The following is a 20,949-nucleotide window of genomic DNA, read 5'->3' as shown; positions in this document are numbered from 1 at the left end:
TTCATCGGGTCCCAATATGCCCAAATATCAAAGAGAAATTAAAAAATGCATGTCGTGGAAGAGTTTGGGTCTTAGGAGGTTAAATACCCATCTTAGCAATATTAAAAAGCACATTTACAGCTGGTTCTAAAATATGGGTTTGGCCTAATGGTGTGTAGATGTTTTTAAAATCCCTCTAGACACTTGAGTTGTGAAAGTGGTTGGTTTTGGATTACAGGTGTCTTGATCCAGGCAGGTGTAGGTGGCAGCTCTCTGCTAGGCTTCCTCTTTCCTGAGCCCGAACCACTTGACCATTCTGTGGTTCCTTTTAGAGCGTTTTAGATGCTGTTGTCACTTTTATGCTTCAGTTTTTGTGAGTGAAATTGTAATATTTCATTGGTTTGCTATTTTGCACTAATTGCCAGATATGTGTGCTTGAGTGTGCCGTCATAGGTATAATGCAACTAACAATAATAGCTTTACTTGGGAACTTGGCATGCAACCCTCTCGTTCAAATGCTATTCCAAAAAACTGACATGGCATGCAGAGGCTTCAAAATGCAGAGTCTTAAACAAATGTTTATCCTCATGGTGTCACCGTATTTCAAGAGAGAGGGAGAGCAAGGCAGGGCAGCATCATAAGGGGAAGCATAACAGCTGACTCAGGAAAGAGGAATGCAGGAACAGACACACAGTGGACTAATAACTCAACAAGAACCAGGAGGGAGCAGAAAACAGGTGAAAACAATCAGGTGAACTTAAAATTGGAAAATGTTTTCATTTAATCAGCAAAGATTTTGATGAGACAGTGTCGCTGCCATCTCCTGCTTTAGTTATAAAGTATGTTTAATGTAGCTTCTGATGTGTGGTAGCTGGTATGACATGGGTTAAGTGTTGATAAAAACAAATCTCCTATTAAAGATTCCAGCTTTTCTTGCGCTCTGGAATTTTACTTTAAGACACTTTTAATTGGCATTTTGGTTTAAATTATGTCGGCAAGCAAAAATCAGTTAAAATTGCAAATTGTTATTTATGTGATTGAAAAAAAAAATTAAACATATCAAAATAAAACTTGGTTGTTGTTTCAGTAATGCGGCCTCTGCATTGCTTATATAGTTCAGAGTAGGTTAAGAACCTATCCCAACTCTAACAGGGCAAGAGGCTGAGTACATCCTGACAAGTAGCCAGTCCATCAGACGGCTGTCATGTCAGCTTTACGATAAGAATGTTGAACTCTATAAATGCTAAACATGGTACTTACTCCCACTGTGTTGTAGATGGTAACCCAGCTCTCATCATCACTGGTGAATGAGCCTCGGTATAAAAGTGGGGTTCCTTTGAAAGAGAAGTGGAGGTTCATTAAAATTCCCATACAAGTACATTTTTCAGGACTATGTCAGTGGCATTTACAAATAGCAGCCATTGTTGACGTGGTCCAGCAGTGCACCAGGAGGATTTGAAAGTTATGTTTCCTGGGCGGAATTGCGTAACTTTATAATCACATCTCATACGCTGCCATTAGCTGTGTTTCTGGTCACAGGGTAGATATTAATTCAATATTTAACTGTCCTTCAGTTCTTTTTCTAATCTCTGCCAACTCCCAGTGAGAATATCTGTCTTATCAGCTGCTGAAGGTCCCTCTGTATTCACCAGCTTGATCCTGATGTACAGTGTAATGTACAGTGTTTTTTGTTTTTTCCTGAAAAAGCCTCGAGTGGCAATTTGAATGAGTTAACACTACTTGCAGCTTCTTTGAAATCTTGTTCACGTTGCTGTGGTACAAGCAGCTTTAACCTGTCACTGGGTGAAAGTTGGTCTGAATGATGAATTAGTTTTGTGCAACATAGCACAGATTGACCACTATCTATTTGCAGCTGTCAAGATGTACAGTCACCTTAATTAAAAATTCAGTATTCGATTGATGAAGCAATCAACCACGAGACCCGTGTGGCAAGCAGTCAATTGGGCAGGGTGTTCATGCGTGGGTGTGTGCTGTAGAAAGTGGTGTGCATTGAAGACAATGAGCTGTAGTCACAATGAGGGGAATGAGTTGGTGCCGGTTGTTCGGCTCTACATGAGCAGAGTGGGTGGTTTGATTTTCCTCTGTCAGAATGGCAGTTAGCAGATGAGAAAACACCAACAAGAGGCAGCCTCGTTTTCACCAACTCTTCGCTCTTTCACGCTCTCATTTGTCTTCTCCTCTTCTATTATCTTTTTCCCCTCCCTCTTCTTGTTTTCTCTACTCCGTTGTCTTTTTACCAGTCAGGGTTAACAAGGTTCCTCTGCTCTAGATAATAAGGGCCGCTGCAGTCGGCGTGCGTGTGTGTGAGTCTGCACCCAGTTAGTGCACGTGGGAGACATGAAACGTATTGTAAGTCTTTGCTTCTGCGTGCTGGCATGATTTTGTGTGTTCAAGTGTCATTGTGAGATTTCCAAGATCAAAGGGGGTTAACGTGGGTTAAAACACACCCTCTATATTTACTATTTGCTTTTATTCACTGGGGAAGTTGAACATAGTTCAAAGTGAGAAGGAATACGCCTCCTCTGACTCTTCATTATTAGTCTCAGTTCTCCCTTTTTCTTCACTGCTCCCTTATTTTTCCCATTACAACCCTTTCTTTTTCCCTTGTTCTCCAGCTCATGCTTCATCCCACTTCTGTCTGCTCATCCCAACTCTTTGTCTCCATCTCCATCCTTTCATGCCTTCCCTCCTTCTGCTCTCATTAGGCTTGCTCAGCAGTAAGTGGAACTGACAACTCTGACGATCTTGACACACACCAGCTACAGGGTCATGGCTAGAAAGTAACTTGAGGAAGGACAAAGACTAGACAAAAAGACAGAAAAGAGGATTTTTTGAGCATTACATTGGTTTGTATCTTTCTAAGCTTCTGACTTCCTTAAATGTGTATGTTTTGTTGTGTGAGCTTTCAGAGTATTGAGGTTGATTATAGCACACACCTCCTTCTGCATTCCTATCCTGTAATTTTTTTATACAGCTTCTCGGTTATTGTGTGACCCACCCCCAGGTTCGGATCCGCTGCTTTAATATTCTCAAGGAGACACTGTAACTTTAATATATTCAAAGCTTTTTTAGTGTAATTCCTCCCTGTTTCCTGCATATGCAAAGGTCACGCCGTCCAACATAATTCTAGTATTACAACAATCCATGTACATGTAAAGTGAGATAAAGTGGTAATGTAGACATCTGCATGAGGCAAACTCATACTACTAACACCAATATCTGCTGCAGTGGGAAGATGATATCATGTTTGTTCTAGTGCACATTGCCGTTTGCATTGATGAAGGTTAAATCATTGTTTGTCCTAGTGTTTTAGAAAGGTTTATTTGAAAGAGATTTGCTACTTAGTGTATATAAAAAGGCTTCCGGTTTAATTTGACTCATTCATTTGGATACTGGAGTTATGCACGTGGCTGTTTGCTGTTTACTAGTCATCAGTTCTGCCTGTTTGAGTCACTGAACTGGACGTCTTGTGTTTGTGGTTTTAGTCGTTTTTTATTAATGAAGTTATATCAGGTATAATATGGTTTTCTGTGTGGTGTAGCCCAGCGGTCCCCAACCCCCGGGCCTCGGACCGGTACCGGTCCGTGAGTCGTTTGGTACCGGTCCGTGAGTCGTTTGGTACCGGGCCGTGAGAGTTGAGGCTCAGGTGTGAAATGTATAGTTTTTATCGGTTTTCAGCGTTATTATGTTATCGTTTTTATCATTAACTTGGTTTTCCTGGGTCTTTTCACGTGTGTTATGAATAAATCTTCTTTTTTCGGTACCGGTACTAGTTTTATTTTGTTGTATTCATCCGCGACACCTTAAAGGCCGGTCCGTGAAAATATTGTCGGGCATAAACCGGTCCGTGGCACAAAAAAGGTTGGAGACCGCTGGTGTAGCCCACTCAAAAAGTCTGTGAATTTCTTTTTGATTAACCTGTTTAGTTTGTTACTTTGCACTAATTGGCAGACATGCTTAACAACCCTGCTTTCTAGCTTTAGCTGATAATTTAACGCTCTATGTTCTCACTGCGGCCATTTTTCTTTTCAGAAAAACAGCATGGGTGTATATTAAAGGCTGATGCTGAAACTTTAGAATGTGGAGTCCAAAACCAGCGGGTGACATCAAACTGGCCACATAAATCTCATACAGTCAACAGTATCTGAAAACTAATGTACTGAATATATTTTGTTTGGTATGCCACAGAGTCATTTTTATGTATCCTGAGTAAATAGTAGCAGGACTTCCATTAGCTCTGTATCAAATGTGTTGAGGAAAGCCAAAGGCTCAGTGTCTTTAGGTTTATTATGCAAATATGCTCAAGGATTGATGCTTTGCCCTTAACATAATACTTTCTCTTCTTGAAGTTTAATCTGTAGGAAGTGAAGTGAAACCATAGAAATTGTGTGGTAGTGTGTGAATGTCAGAGGTACGAGTGTGAACTTGCCCAGTGTCACCTTAGTGAATAATATGCTCGTGTTGGTTAGTGTGCTGATGACATTTTCACTCACAATGAAAGCTACACATGCTATTTCACATAAGTACAAAAAGGTTTCGTTTTTCATTCAAGATAAGAAGATCAAATATTGATTAACTGCTATTTTGCAAATGCTGGTAAGCAAACAGCTCTGATGCTTAAAATGTGGTATTTTGCAAAAATAATTTGCATAACACCTAGCTGTATTTGCATTTATAATGTTTTAGAGAAGATTAGCTTGTATTTTGTTTTTCAGTTTTGGTTGTTGTCTAATTTTGAGAATGGGAACTATTATCCTCATTGCCAACTCACGAGAGTGACTTTGCATGATGCACACATCAAAATCATCATTGGTTCCTTTTCCTTGTGCAGCCACTCACTTGATCTTCTGACTGAAAGAAACTGTTTTAGTGCTACTTTTGCACTAATGTTTAAAATGACTATAGTATGAAATTCTGCTCTTAGTGTGATTTTAAAATGGAAAAAAAAAACTCGAATCCTTAGTATTTGGCTTATACACATACTGACCTCAATATTTAAAACTGTGGTCATGTTTAATATGCGCATCCACTGTTGTAACTGTAGATATATTTACAGATATTTGTATGTGAGCTCTTCCAACAGAAACTAAGGAAATATCAATAATCCTTTTTTTAATCTCTGAACAAAGTTTTTATTTCTTTCTACAATAGCATGCTGAATAATTAGTCAAAGACGTCACCTTGCCAAAAACACTTCAAATGAGTGGAAATGTCAGAGAGGAGCCAGGAAAAAACACAGGTTCCAAAACATTGTATATCTAAAAATAAGGAGTGGAGTGAGCACACATGCAGGTCTGATGTCCTGTGCCTTAATTTGACATGTAACCTGTTTTTCACGCACGCTCACTGTGCTGCGAGTGTGTTTTGTAATTAGGCCTTAGGTGAGGAGACAGACAGAAGAGACAAAAAAGAGCCCATCAACACCTCCAATATCCCCATCAGCCTTCTGCTGTCTCGACACAAAGCTACCAGCTACGCAATCGCATACACACACATCGGCGAAAAATTAAATATTCACGTGCTTGAGCAGAGCCGCACGCATCAGGGCTGCAGGATATTGACAAAAATTACTTGTTTTGTGCTGAATATTGCATCTCCAAAAATTAATGCCAGCCAATTTCTTCAGCTTCCGCATCTCTTGTGAAATGTTAAACAAATATGTTGAGGGAATAATATTTTGCATTGTCACTGTCAAAATGAAAGGTACACACAGAAAAGGCATGTCTATTGTTATAGCTAATAATAAATAAAACACAATCATAGCCTTTTTTTTCTGCCATTATATGTGATTTCTACACTGATAAAACTAAACTAAACAAAAAAGTAGTTTTGTTTAAGTTGTGCCAAATCACAACAACGACCTTCACAATAAAGTTCTATAGAATCTACATTAATGAAAACATTATGCTGTTTGTCTGTGTCAGAGATCTTTCTCTTACCAGAGCTCACTTTGGCAAGGCACATCAAGTGAAGAAGCCTCTGGGTTTGCTTAGTTCGAGATTACTAGTCACATTTATTAAATCTGCAGACTGGAACTAACTCAAAGGTTCTTTCTAGGTCATGGGGAGTTCAATTGGAAATCAGTTTCTCAGGAGGAAGGAAAGGAAAAGCCAGAGGAGCGGAAGATCGTGATTTGTTCAGTGGCTTCAAAGAAACTCTGTTTAAATCTAAGTCATTTATCTTTCACCATTTTCTTTACATGGACTATTCAAACAGATCAGAACAAAATCTGATTGCATAAAATTCCATAAAATATCCTTAAAATCCAGACTTTTCTAATGCATGTAGCCAGAGGTAAACATTTTGAGAACATTATCACCTTCTGAGATGCCAGGCACACACCGAGGATCCCATCATTCCTCTTGCACAAGAAAACGAGTAGATTTGGGTCAGCAGGAATTAGGGGACGCTGTCTTGCTGTGTTCAGAAAAGACTACGAGGATTGTTTCTCTCAGATCTGATATCAGCCATTCTTCAGTTTTCACAAATTAATTTTGCTAACACGGCTGCTGGTACTCCTTTGGTCCTGCAAAGAAACAACCGGTCTAAAGGATGCCACTCTACAAAGGCCTGGAATTGAATCAGCAAATTTACAGGTCTGCAGGCTGAAACAGGTTCACTTGGTTTTTAGATCCTCCTTTAAACTGGTTATGGATGTGTGTCCATATTCTCTTTAATGGAGTGAATGTTTCCTGAACTACTGGAGAAAATAAAGCCTCATTTTCTCCAGAAGCAACAACATAGACTGGTGTCAGCATCATATTCAGATACAAGGCAAATCACCAGGCATATATGTATTAGTCAGTATGAGCTTTCTTACTATAATACAAAAAATATCTGTCTTTATGTATGTATGCTTATTTCTCCTCAAACCCCTGCTACACCATCTGTAACTCAGCAACTAAATGTCATTATACTAATTTTTTATCATTTTTATGTTCAAAGTAACAACATTACTGTGTGTTACATTACATCATTTCACAAATGAACTTATCAAGTCCAGCTGGGTGTATTTAAGGACTTTATGCAAAGTTTTTAATGTCAAACGTTGACTGATCTTTTTAATGTATTTAATGCATTGCAAGTTATTGCAGGTGCAGGTTAATGACATGTTATACCTTAAGGTACATGAATCTGCAACCATGAATCTGCTTTTACTCTCAAATATAGATCTTTTATCATTAATGAATTATGATGGATCTTTTTTAATACAGATATATCTCAATAAGAGCTAGAAAAGACTGATAGGTTATTCTGCTAATAAAACACATTTTATTTTAAACTTAATTGCAGCACTTTATTTTAGCTCCCCTCTAAAAGCAACACTGCGTTTCTGCATTGATGCTCTATGTAGGCAATCAATTTTAAACACAGATTATAGTAATAATTTACACTAATATTTATATAAATTTGTCTCACAACTGCGTTTTTAATTTTTGACGTTGGATTTGTCAAAGAAAATTGCGGAAACCAACAAACCTGAACATGCAATATGAAAATACTGCATGCTGTTCATCATACCGACATAATCACGTGTCTTTGCACATGTAAGTATGAATATTTGAGTGGGGTTAAAGAGCAGTTATGCAGATCAGCTCTTCCTTCCTTTACCACAGTTTTCAGGGTCATAATTCACTGTTGGAGGGAAGAATATCATTACGTTCAAACAGCAGCTCTGTAAGGCTCAGCTTCCCTCTGATGTGTGTGTATATGCATGTGTGTGTGTTTTACATCAAAGCCATAGAAGGCTATTAATAGGGTTGCTAATGGACTCTAATGGTAAATAGCCACATCAGCACTCAGGTTTTTGACGGTGTGGTGAATTTATAATGGAGGGAAGTGATAACAAAACTTAAGTACCCACTAACTCTCCTATAATTGTGGTTTGGGCAAAATACAGTTTTACTTTTAACACGGGGATTATCGTGCATTTGAGCCATGAAATAACTTAACTTACCTGGATTTGGTTTTCTGGACAGGAAACCTATAATCATTTCTTTTCTTCCCTTTGTAGGTAACGCCATCCAGGCCTTCGGGAATGGAACTGATGTCGGGGTGTGGCAGCCCATGTCCCCCGTCCAGACCACCACCTCCATCACCACCCCCTACCAAAGAAACCGTGAACGCAACCCCAACACCATTGACAACCACATTAACACAGACCCTGCAATCTATCACTTCTGCGGCAGCCTACAGGTGGGTCACACACGCAGGTTAGCTTGACCAGATGTCCCACATATCCAGCCAATCTCCAACATTTTTTATTGTGTCTAGTTTTCAAAGATCAACACTGCAGGAGCGGTACTATTTTTTTTTTTAGTCTGGGTTTATCCAGTGGCTTTGAAGATGGCAGGGAAGGCTGTCATCCTGCAGGTCAACCTGTCATCATCTTTTGCCTCCAATGCTGCCCCTCAAAAATTGCAAACTACCACAAAGCGAGCCGGCAAGGAGTTTTCAGGGGGATTTTATAGAGGCTATCACAAAGAAAATTAAATAGCACTATAAGAAGGAAAAAAATGACTGCTGAAGTCTGTAAGAAAATGATTCTCAGACCTTTTTTTTCCCTTTTTCCCGGTGTTATTTCTCAGTTAGACACCATATGACACCATACATGTGAGTCTCACATTTGAGGTTATACATATCAAGATTGAAACCCTCCTTCAGCATGCCCCAAATTTATTTTTGCTGGATTCTAGTCAATGTAGCACAGTTGCAAGATAGTTTTACTTTGTAAAAAAGGACTTTTTTTTTCTAAAAGGTATTAAAGTTTCCTTCTTTTTTATCTGACCTGATAATCTGCAACTCTTTGGTAAATGTCATTTCTCTCTCTCTAATTAATATTCTAAAAAGAATAATCTTATATAACTTTGGTTCATAGTATTCTCCTCATTGTCGTGTGAAGACCACCCCCCTAGATCCATGAGTACTGTAGTACAAATAAATGTGGGGTGTTGTCCTTACTGCCAAATAGACTGAGAATACCAGCTAACATCTGCAGCTTTACTCAACATTACGATTCTTTTAATTGTCATATTGCCAGGTTGGTACTAAAAAGTTGCCGATGGGGATATGGAGGGAGATTTTCCTCTTAGGTCAAATCAGAGATTATATTGTATTAAGTGGACAGGAATATTTTCTCTAGTGGGATTATTCATGTTTACCCCCTATGTAGATTTCTAGGCGTGCCCCTTCATTAACTGACACACTCATGTGTGTATCTATGCATTTATCCACATATTCCCTAATTTGGCCTGTAAGGCTCTGAAACTGTCAGTCTGTCCTTTGGAGCAGCTTCTTCTGCACTACAGGAACAACAGTTATCTGGCTGACTAAATGGAGGGATCAGTCCTGAACACTGGTGACGGGCTCTTCCTGGGTCAGGGAGGAAATGAGGATAACACTGTGATTACCAGCAGAGAGATGACAGAGCCTCAGAGGGCCATTTCACATATAACGATACCACAACCCAATGCAGCAGCATGCAACTGTTAAAGTTATTGTTTACAGGCACTTTCACCTTAATCGTTTCTTTTTGTGAATAGAAATCTTAACTGTAAACACCATGTTTTATCCTTATCTTATATTTGCACATGATGTGCCTGTTTCGGCCGTTTCTGAATAGTTTTGGTTTCGTCTTTGTAATACCGCTAAAAATCCACAGTCAGCAAATTTTAAAGAGGATAAACTCCACTTAACAAAATTAGCTTCGTTTTTAAAAACCCAGCCTTTGAACCCAGCCTTTCATAAATTGATTTTTTTTCTTTTCTGCTGTTTGAGAGAAACTGAACAAGTGCTAGACAATTATTAACATTGTTTTTTAGACTGTTTATTTCCACATTCAGTGGACACACACAACATTACGATTCACTGGGAGACGTGTTTCTGGCCACCTGTAACTGGGACTCCCAAAAGCTCTCAGTCCTGGTGCTACTGGATCTAAGCGCAGCCTTTGATACAGTAGACCACGCTATTCTTTTAAACAGACTGAAACACATGGTGGGCCTCTCTGGTGCTGTACACAACTGGTTCACTTCATATCTCTCTGACAGAACTTTTATGGTGAGTATGGATACATGCTCCTCTAAGATCCATAAAATGACATGTGGTGTGCCTCAAGGGTCGGTTCTAGGCCCTGTACTTTTTAATTTGTATATGCTGCCTCTCGGCAGTGTCATCAGGAGGCATGGAGTGAACTTCCACAGTTACGCTGATGACACGCAGCTGTACATCTCCGTGTCTCCTGATGACACCAGACCAATGGATGCCCTTTTTAACTGTATCTTGGATATAAGATCTTGGATGGCAGAAAACTTTTTACAGCTTAACCAGGACAAAACTGAAGTTTTAATTGTCGGTCCTGAGGCTCAGAGAGAGAAACTCTTGTCTAAATTAGAGGCATTTTCACTATGTCCTTCGCTACAAGTGAAAAACCTGGGTGTTATTTTTGACTCTGAGCTTGGTTTTATCCCACATGTTAAACATGTAACCAAAATTGGATTTTATCATCTAAAAAATATAGCCAGAGTCCGCCCTATTCTCTCTCGGGCCAACACGGAGATGCTGATGCATGCTTTTATTACCAGTCGCATTGATTACTGTAATGCCCTGCTCTCTGGTCTTCCTAAGAAGAATATTTCAACTTTACAACTCTTGCAAAACTCGGCAGCTCGTGTGCTGACGAAGACCAGAGGGCGGGCCCACATTACACCGGTTTTAGAATCGCTGCACTGGCTCCCCGTGTGTTTCAGGATCGATTTTAAAGTTCTTTTATTGGTTTTTAAATGTCTTAATGGTCTTGGGCCTTCTTATCTCTCAGATCTGCTTTTACCATACGAACCCTCGCGGACCCTGAGGTCCTCTGGTACTGGCCTTTTGATTGTCCCTAAAGTCAGGACACATACTCACGGAGAGGCAGCTTTTCAGTGGTATGGTCCTCGTCTGTGGAACAGCCTGCCGGAGGAGCTCAGGGCCGCAGAGAACGTACATGTTTTTAAGAACAGGCTCAAGACCACCTTTTTAATTTAGCTTTTACTTAGCGTTTATTTATTTTTTATGCTTATTTATTCTATCCTGTTATTCTATTATTAATTTAGGATTTACCTAATATTTTTTGATTTTATTCTTATTCATTTTTTAATCTTCTTACTCTATTTATATTTATATTTATATTGTATCCTGTTCTTATTTATTTTATCATTTTACCCTGTATATATCGTATTGCGTCATATCTCCAGTGTTTCCTCGGAGGGCGCTCTCTGCACCGGGGCTGTTATTGACCGTGGCTGCTGGGTCTCTGGGGTCCTCTCAGCCTGGTTGGGGGGCTCCTTGGCCTCCCTCCTGCTGTGTGCCCAGCCCGGAGGCTGCGGTCTGTGACCGGCTCTCTGTTATAATGTTTCCTCACTTGGCTCATGCGAGCCCAGCCCAATTTTTACTCTTTAAGTGTGCGCGTGTGTGTATGTGTGTGTGGGTGGGGGTGGGGGGATATATGTGTATTGAGAGTGTGGGGAGTGAGTTGGAGGGTGGGGTGGGCTGCTTTTAACTATGTAAAGCACTTTGTGCTACATTTTTTCTGTATGAAAAGTGCTTTATAAATAAAGATTGATTGATTGATTGATTGATTGATTGATTGATTGATAAATTTAAGCCTCCTTTGAGATCCTCCATCTTCTGAGGGAAATGACTGGGTCTTTAGCGATTTAAGTCAGCACTTTGGTTGCAGTTTGGTGCCGAGTTTATTGCAGCTTTTACTGCTGCTTTTTCTAGAAACCTGTTTGATGGGTGTAGTAAGAGTGCACCACAGTAGTAAAGCTGAGGGTTTTAAACCCACGACAAACCGGCCAAAATAAAGAGTGATAACATAAGATCTATGTAGCCTTGTCATTTGAAATCACCTATTTCTTTTTAGAAACAAAATCGATTATTTATGTTACTAATCCATTTAATCAACCAGTTATGGAGTTCAGAGTCACGGGGGACTCTGAACCCGTGACTGTTCAGCGTTATAGAGTCAGGGCAGGGTACGTCCTGGACAGGTTGCCAGTCTATCACATGGCTGATAAAGCAAGACTGACAAACATTCATTACTTATTAACATCTTCAGCCAATTTAGAATTTAATTAACCTACCAAACATGTTTTATTTAAATATTTAAAATATTAATTAGCACAACACTGAAGCCAGAGCTGCATTAATCATGGAAAACTGGGCACCTGACTGAAGGCAGAACAACTGTGACATTAAAAATTCATTAATAAAAGTAATAATTATGAAAATTTACCATTTTTTGCTTTTAGCTAGTTTTACTTTTAGTTCTGTGTATATTTTCTATGTTTAATCTTTTTGATTTTTATGAAACTACAGACGCACATTTAGACAAACTATGACTGACTGCATGAAGGAAGTTGAGCAAGTTGCAAAGTGGCGTGCAGATGCACAAATAGCATGCCATTTATAAAATCGGCCAGTTGCTTGGTGATCTGATGTGGGCTGGCATTACAGTGATGTACCAGAATGACAAAGGATGACTTTGCAAACCTGGCTTACATACCATTGTGCTCAAAGTCCTACAAAGGTCTGCTGTATGTATATCAGAGGTTAGAAGGTGAAAAAGTCTGCTATACCTGACACTGAACAACACTTGTTGCTGCAGGACAAATCAGTAGTGGCTGCTTTCAGTGATGTAGCGAAGAATCAACCAGTAATGTGGTTCTGAGGTGATGTTACCGAGCGCCACACCAACACTTCAAAGTGTCTTAGTAGCAATGTAGCTGGCTATGCTGGGCCGTTCTCCACATTACTTACTGAGTATGAGAATAGCATAGCTTTTAATCTATGTGAAAGTGATAGCTGCAACATATAATATGTATGTGGGTGAGGAAGGTTGTACTGTATGCACGTAGGCACAGACAGTATAAGCAGCCATGAAGCCCTGCAAGTTAAGTTAACAGACAGATATTCTAGATAGATGCAATTACACACTCAAGCCTGTTCACACAAATCCACACAAAGGCAAGCGCACTCACACAAACACCCAGTCTGCACTGATAATGAGCTTTGGTAGTGTACTGATGCGTGTGTGCTGTTGGCACTGCTCTGATACCACGTCAAATACAAGTTAATGAGAGAGTTGTTGTGTCCGTGTGTGTGTGTGTGTGTGTGTGTGTGTGTGGTATATTCGAGTGCTGTTGCATGTATGTGTGTGATTTTTTTTTTTTTTTTTTTTTTTTAAATGTGTGTGTGTATGTAAGCATCAATGCGGACGATGCTGTTGAAATGACACACTCGGGGGACAGGCCTGTCAAGAAAACTCACTCTACTCTCCTCACTGATCTCTCTCCTGTACAAACACACACACAGACGCACAAACATGCAGAACAATCACCATTAAACACTGACTCAAAACCTTTCCAGTTTCAGCCAGTGAGAATCTGGCAGATCTGAAGTGCATTTACCCCGGCTTGAAAGACGAACATCGCGGATACAAGCGGCGGAAATGAGCTTCCTCCGAAGGGTGGCTGGCCTCTCCCTTAGAGATAGGGTGAGAAGTTCGGCCATCCGGGAGGGGCTCAGAGTAGAGCAGCTGCTGCTCCACATCGAAAGGAGCCAGCTGAGGTGGTTCGGGCATCTGGCAAGGATGCCCCCTGGGCGCCTCCTGGGCGAGGTGTTCCAGGCATGTCCCACCGGGAGGAGGCCCCGGGGCAGACCCAGGACACGCTGGAGAGATTATATCTCTCGGCTGGCCTGGGAACGCCTTGGTATTCCCCCGGACAAGCTGGAGGAGGTGGCTGGGGAGAGGGAGGTCTGGACCTCTTTGCTTAGGCTGCTACCCCCGCGACCCGACCTCGGATAAGCGGATGAAGATGGATGGATGGATGGATGGATGGATGAAAGACGAACAAAATTAAAGTGGAGAGAAAAAATGTTGAAGGTGTTAAAAGCTGAAAGCTCCTCACCTCCCAGTGAGATCTATATTTTTAGGGGCTGGAGAATAACCAGCCTGAGACCTTTCAAATTATCAGTGTCTACAAATCGAACTTGGCTCCTTTATAAAATGTTCAAACATGTGGCTGAACAGTGTTTTTCTCAAGCTGCCAGCTGAATTAGAAGAGACCCAGCTTCCTTTTTCTTGTCTTCGTTTCTTGTGCTGGAGAGGGTACTTTCCTCTCTGTTTAATTTCCCCACTGTGTGTCTTTGTTTTGGCGGTAATGTGAAGACGCTTTCATCCTCTTTAGTTTTTACAGGAAATTAAGATACTAGAATTGCCGCGTTTCTTCTTTCCTCACACAAAAGGGCTAAAATTTACACACATGTTCAGAGAAACACATACACATAAATGTGTGCAGATCAGCACACATTTAAAAACCGCAGGGCTTTGTCAGCCTGATTTCTCTTTTTTTCTTTTTGTTGTTATAAATATAGTTGACTCCAAAGCAGACAGGAAGTACCCTGGACAAATATGGAAATGTTCTACATGCTAATGTGACTTTTCCAAACAGGGAAGTAAATCAGAAAAACAAAACAAAGAACAGCGATGTGTATTTGAATTCACTGACCTCCACCCATGCACATATTTGTTAACGGACTTGATGTCTTTGTAAAAGAAGACGAAAACTCTAAATGGCTCAAAAGTCCAAGAGGAAGCTAAGGCAATAAATGTGTTTCAATTGCTATGTTTGTCAGTTTTAAATCACAATTATTATTACATTACACTTTTAACATCACCAGAAAATCTTATAAAGACACGAATGACTAATATTCACAGTTGCAACAATGCAAATCTTACAAATATCTGCATCTAAATTGCTGAATTTGTTAGTCATCATGAAGATGTTGCAATCATAAAAGCAATAAAGTGGCAGATGGAAGCCTACATCTATGTGCGATGTAAGGTTCACATTCACATGATTAAGCTTTTCCAACGTTTTGCAGCGAAACACTCGGTGCCCTCGGGATTCGAAACTTCAGCAACAAGCTGTAAAACTTTATCGTCTCTTTCAGTGATGAGACGGGGAAACGTTTAGCACAATGGCGGTAAACACAGATGGGCCTTAATCAGGAAACACAACCCCACAATGACTAAGCAAGTTGTGCTTAGTCATTGTGTTGTTATTTTTTCCTTGACAATGCTTTAAAATCTCAGCTTGTTCTGCTGTTTGGGTCGTTGTGCAGAGGCCTGCAAATACACCATGATTTATAGACATCATTCCACCCAACCCTTTTTTTTCCCACTTTAGCGCTGAAGCATGGGTATAATAACAAAATACACATTCTCACTTTCTATAATACTATGCCTGCTACATTCTGTGCGTCCCTATTTTTGGCCTGAATTCACTATACTGTATACAGGAGCCATTTATTATGCTGTCACACCTACTTCCTGTATACACACAGGCGTTTCACTTACAGCATCCATCCTCAATACATATATTCAGTGTGCAGGTCATTAGAAGAAAAGAGAAAAATAAAGTTTCTTTTCTTGGAGGTAGAAAAGAAAAACAGGTAGCAAACTCATAACCAGCTGCTTAATTCACCAAATGCACAACAAAAATACAAGATGTTCACATGCTGATTACAAGGTCTACACTGCCAATCAGTAAATCAGCTCATGGTGGGCTTGCAATCAGCAAAAGTGGTAATCACTTCTAATCTGTTTAGAAATTTGCCTGAAGAGCTTAGACCCAGAGGACATGATTGTCACGATGTTATATATGTTTCTTTTTTTCCATTGCTGCTCTTTTTTTCCATTATATATTTTTTTCATGTACTGTGCCGAGTAACGCTGAATTCAACACAGTTAAATATGTTCTTTTGTATTCCCTGTTCACAGTTATCTCGTGCAAAGTGAACTCAGAGGTTTTGATGTATGTTCCAACGCTGGTTGCGGCGCATTAGTTTCTGTTCTATTTGAATTTTGGATTCTAGACTTCAAACTCCCAGTCTTTGGATGTTTGCTGACTTTTTGTTCTGTTTTCTGTCAAGATGATGCCACAATAACCTTCAGTAATGTTACGTTCTGGGCTCTGGTGGTTAACTTCAACACTGAAACCACAGTTGTCATAATGAAGCTGCTTCTTTACTTTAAAGATGATCTCTTAGATATGACAAAAGTTATTTCCAGTTAAACCGACCGTCCCTTTTGATCAGGACTGTATTTTGTATGTTTTTGTATGATTGAAATACCAGCTAGAGATGTAAAAAGCAATTTCTAGTTTAGTACCTTTGCCTTATGTGATTGTATGATATATTGTTAGATATAATCAACACTGTTTAACAAAATACAAATACATTTCTACATTTTTTCCTAAATAAAAAATGAAAGACACTAATATTAGCTGACACACAGTTATTAAGTAGTAATTAAGTAACCCAGCAAGCATTTTGTTGAAAAACTGGATGGTCATGGTTGGCTGAGCTCAACCACAGAGTTGCATTCTGCATCACAGAGCATTTCTGCGTTTGGTATGATATCTACGTATGCTGTAATTTTAATAGTACTCTCGTAATAATCATGAAAAAAAGTTAAGCCTTCAAATTATCCGTCATGGTTGTCATCACAGAACAGTCCCTAACCTTCATTTACGCACATGGTGAAAGCGTTTGTGTGTGTGTGTGACAGACTGGGACTCAAAGGCAGTGTATTTGAGTGTGTGACAGCTGCTGAATGATAAATCTGAGATCAAATCAGAGTGGGGGTTTGACTGTCCCCCTGCGCTCACTCTCGTTCTTCTTGTGTAAATATCAGAGGTTTTAAAAGTTTAACAGGCTCTCAGCGTAAACTCTGCAAGGTTACTGTAGATTTTTCCAATTCAGCTTCAGGTTCCAATCTGTTTTTATGATCAGAGCAGCACCGAGCTTTCATAAATGCACAGAATGAATGTGATAGTTGTTTGAAGTTTAGTCACAGTCACAGTGTTTGAACACCGATCCGTGTGTTTTCACCTGTTGTGAAAACACATTGACAGAATATTTTCAGTCTAATTAAAATTATATTGCTGCATTGATTGTTGAACAAAGCAAATGAATTGCTTCTGATTCTCTGCTGACAGTCTCTGTTTTGTGATGTAACATGCACACTTCAGACTCTCGACCTTGAAACTTCAGTAACGTATAACCCGACTGCCATTTGCAGATATAAGCTTGATTGTAGGTTGAGATGTTTGATTGTATCCTTCTGTTGCAGGCTCAGAAATCGCAGTCAAACTCGAGTGCCGATGGCGTCATCTGTGTGGTAAGTTCAATGTCGGTGAATGTTGTACTACAAATCTATTGTATAAAGTGAAGAATAAGCATAAGCTGAATGTCTAGCACATGAAGAGCAACTATGTGTTTTGAGAAAGGTTAGAGATGTATTTAAGTAAACCTTTTACGGTTAAAAAGGCATCTACAAAACAACAAAATGTAGACCTTCTGATAAGAGTTATACCAAAACCTTGACATTAAAGTAAAAGTTAATAACTAGAGTGGAAAGCATCCATCTAAAGTATGTTTCACAGCTCTGCAAGTATCTATCCACAGCACGCTGTCCCTGACAGGCAAAGTAACTAACATTGATAATCTCGTTATAATTTAATGATTCTGCTAGGGAAACGTGTTCCTGGTATACATGTGGGTGTTACTGTGACACATACCACCCAAATAAATAATATCACACTTGTTCACATGATCATAAGGTCTTCACCCAGCCCTGAGTCCAAATTAGTATCCCACAATATGTGTGAGGTATTCTCCTCCTCACTCATTTTAAAGTAACAGAAACAGAAGATGTGCTGCCAACATCCCCGCATCTACACCACAGCACACTAAGAAAACTCACCATAAAGGTCTTGTATCTATCTCCGAAGCGTCAGGGTTATTTTGGTGACACGAGGGGGACCTGTGCTTTTTTAGACGGGAGGTTTTATTACGGTGGCCGTTTGGTTTATATTGATGTTACAGGTTAAAACTGCTATTAAAGATTTGCTTTGAGATACAGTATCGCACAAAGAGAACCTATAACTTGTTTCGGTGGTGAAAGCTCAAACTGTTATGCCCTTTCATTTGATACGACAATTTCATTCAAGACCACAAGGCAATCGGCAAGTTATCATATCATCACCAATTCTAATCTGACCCAGCTGAAAGTCTCTGACCTCCATCTGACAGTGATTGCCACAGCAATCCTTCCTGCCTTCTTTGTAAACTCCTGTTCTTTGTAGTTCCTTTGAGGCTGAAATGGGATCGTTGCTTATCTGGTGGCTTTTAAAGTTCACTGTAAATGTCATTGTACAATAATAAGGCACTGTTATGCACTGGACTGACATTTAATAGAGGCAGGGCCAGGTCTTGGGGAGATGACCCAGCCGTTAGCTTGCAGCTTTATTAGCCAAAGACCGCTGGTGAAGTCCTGTATACACATACCAGCACGTGGTGCACATGCAAATTTAAGCACACACACACACTTCTACTTTTTAACTTTCCACGGTGGCATTTTACTTATGAAAACAACCTTTCATGGTTTAGTGTGCCACACCAAATGAATGCTGAAGACATTTTAAACATTGTGAACATGAGTATGTAGGCATAATATTAACAAAATAAAATAAAAATAAGCAAAAGTTGAGGCATTTGCATTTCCTCCTAATTTCCTCTGCAATGCCAGCTGCATATTGTGAACATAATCTTTCTGGGACATCTCAGAACCACGCTGAGCTCATTTTCTCCAATCTCTGTCTACCTGTCTAACAGGACCCTCAGATAGATGGTCCAAGTACCTCCAACGCCATCCTGAGAAACTCGGCTGCCTCCAGACGGCCTGAGGGCCTGGCCTCCCTGCTGCCCCCGCTGTTCTGGCTGTGGTACTGCAGCCTGCCGGTGCTTTCCTGGCAAGGCAATTTGTAGCTGCGTCACTTCCCAGCAACAAACAGACTGACAAACACATTTGTATAAAAGAAGAAGACAAACAAGGAATTATATCCTTTCTTTTCAGTTAGACCTGTTGTACTTTTTTCTCTTGGATTCTGTCTTTTAATTCCTGCTTTGATTTGTTGTTGTGTTTTTTAATGAATTTTGTTGTTTCTTTCTTTCTTCTCTTTTTTTTTTTTTTTAGCATTGCTGCTGTGTGCTAAAACAGTGATCTGCTATACATGTTAATTCAAGTTTTGACTGTGTGCTCACGTTGGGTTAGTCAGAGAAAGAGGTGATTTAAAACAGCTTCGTACCCCGCTCACTTGGGCAGAGATGAGAAAATACTGGAGGACTACATTCCAATAAACCACAGCGTGTGACTCTTGGAACGCAATGTAAACGAACATCAATTTTCAGAGTTGTCTGATCAGTTTTCACCCATGTCTGTTTGTGTGTTGAGGCTATAGGTGGGATCTTTCGCTTAAAAGTCACAGTGAGTTCAGTAATGGCTACATATTATCACTTGGGCAGCCTTTTAGGTGTTACTCCATCTCCTCTGTGGTATGTGTCTGTTTTGATAATGCCGTGATCTGGTATTTTACATTTTTATGAGCTGAATTAAATGTCACTTGACGAAAAAAAGTCATTTTCTTTTTTTAGGACAAAATACATTAACTTAAAACGTCAGAGAAGTTTAGCGCCCAAACTGTTTCTATTGTAGCTCATACTGAACACAGATTGCCGCTGGCAGAAGCACACAGGCAAAGTCCCACAAACACTTGATGCACATTTTCACACAGTCAGACAGAAACACACAGCAACACACTAGGTCCGAGGCTTTCGGCTCCCTTTCTTCACTTTATAAAACGGCGTGTTGCTCAGCGATCACAGGTCGGGATGCTGCTGTGGACGGCTGAATCCACTCCACTCGTTAGTGATTGTGCATACTTGCAATTGTCCAAACCATGTTTAATGTTTCTTTTGGAGAAGGTAAGAGAGAAGCTGCTAAAGTTTTACCTGAATTTTCCTTTTTGCTTAGATGAACGCCACTGCATCGAGCCCACAAAAACCAGAGCTGACAAAAAGCAGGCTTGCTGCTGTAGAGTGTAATCAGCACTAACTCATGCATCCATCAGTACATCGTCTTCTGTCACTTCTGTGTTACAACTTATTGCCTCAATTGTAAAACTGTCAAAGCATGTTCAGAGAGGAAATGTTAAATTTAAGCTGACCATTTGCTAAACCCCATAAGCCGTAGTCACTGTTGCTAATTAATTCCAGTATGGTGAGTTTCAAATGACATAAAAGAGGCAGAATTTCCTCTTCATTTTAAGTAGCAAAGATCTGTCACAGATACTTTATAATCTCTAACTAACAAGCTTATTTACATAATTAACATTTACTGGTTAGAGAACGAGAACCTCAAATGAGGGTTTTTGTTGTACACTTGCAGGCTACACGCCAACTCTGCTTCCTAATATAAGCTGTGCTGTTTGCCTGAAATATGCTAGATGTTTGCTAGCCTTCACCTCAGCTAATTCAGGTCACTGAACTTGACCCCTCGGCCATATTCGTGGTGTTGTTACCTTTTGGAGCATTTCTAGTGTGATCACTTATTCAATAAGATTCCTGTGTGGTTAATTTGGCCAATAGTCTGTCCACTAAGTCCAGTTTTAATAACGGAAGTTCTCATCTTTTAGTTGTATATTACTTGAATATTATCAACAGGTATATGTGTCTGTGCAGTGTGACAGTTCAGTCTGTGGGTGCACCTTCCTAAGAAAACTTGTTAGTGTTAGCTAACAGCTTAGCACTTGACTCTGTGGTCCTAATCTGTCACTTCTAGTTCCAAAAACAAACATAAATAACAAGAAAGTATCCAAAGTTCAGTACAAGCTGCTTTAAAACAAGACGCACAGACAATAGACAGCCTATTGTGGTTCCAGGGAAACCGTGAGCATGCATTTAGCAGATTTGGAAATGCAAATTATTTTGTTCTAATATGTCATCATTAGAAACTTGGAAAACTAGAAACAGTTTTGAGAATGAGAGCTAACTTTGGTAAAT

The 20,949-nt window shown here is 39.9% G+C and overlaps 1 protein-coding gene across 2 annotated transcripts in view; it reads left to right on the top strand.

Moving 5' to 3' along the window:
- Positions 1-19,524, top strand: part of gfra1a (gdnf family receptor alpha 1a) — a 100,520-nt gene extending 80,996 nt beyond the window's left edge. For both annotated transcript variants that reach the window (XM_026189507.2, XM_026189506.2), the window contains 3 exons: positions 8,015-8,196; positions 17,180-17,227; positions 18,724-19,524. In XM_026189507.2, the coding sequence (XP_026045292.1) occupies positions 8,015-8,196; positions 17,180-17,227; positions 18,724-18,876 (383 nt within the window). In that variant the 3' untranslated portion in view covers positions 18,877-19,524. The remainder of the gene's footprint in view (positions 1-8,014; positions 8,197-17,179; positions 17,228-18,723) is intronic.
- The last annotated feature ends 1,425 nt before the right edge of the window (positions 19,525-20,949 follow it).

Source organism: Astatotilapia calliptera, chromosome 13, assembly GCF_964374335.1.
Source record: "Astatotilapia calliptera chromosome 13, fAstCal68.1, whole genome shotgun sequence".
NCBI classification, from domain to species: domain Eukaryota; kingdom Metazoa; phylum Chordata; class Actinopteri; order Cichliformes; family Cichlidae; genus Astatotilapia; species Astatotilapia calliptera.
The sequence above is the reverse complement of the archived record's forward strand: the minus strand, read 5'-3'. Positions and strand labels throughout refer to the sequence as shown.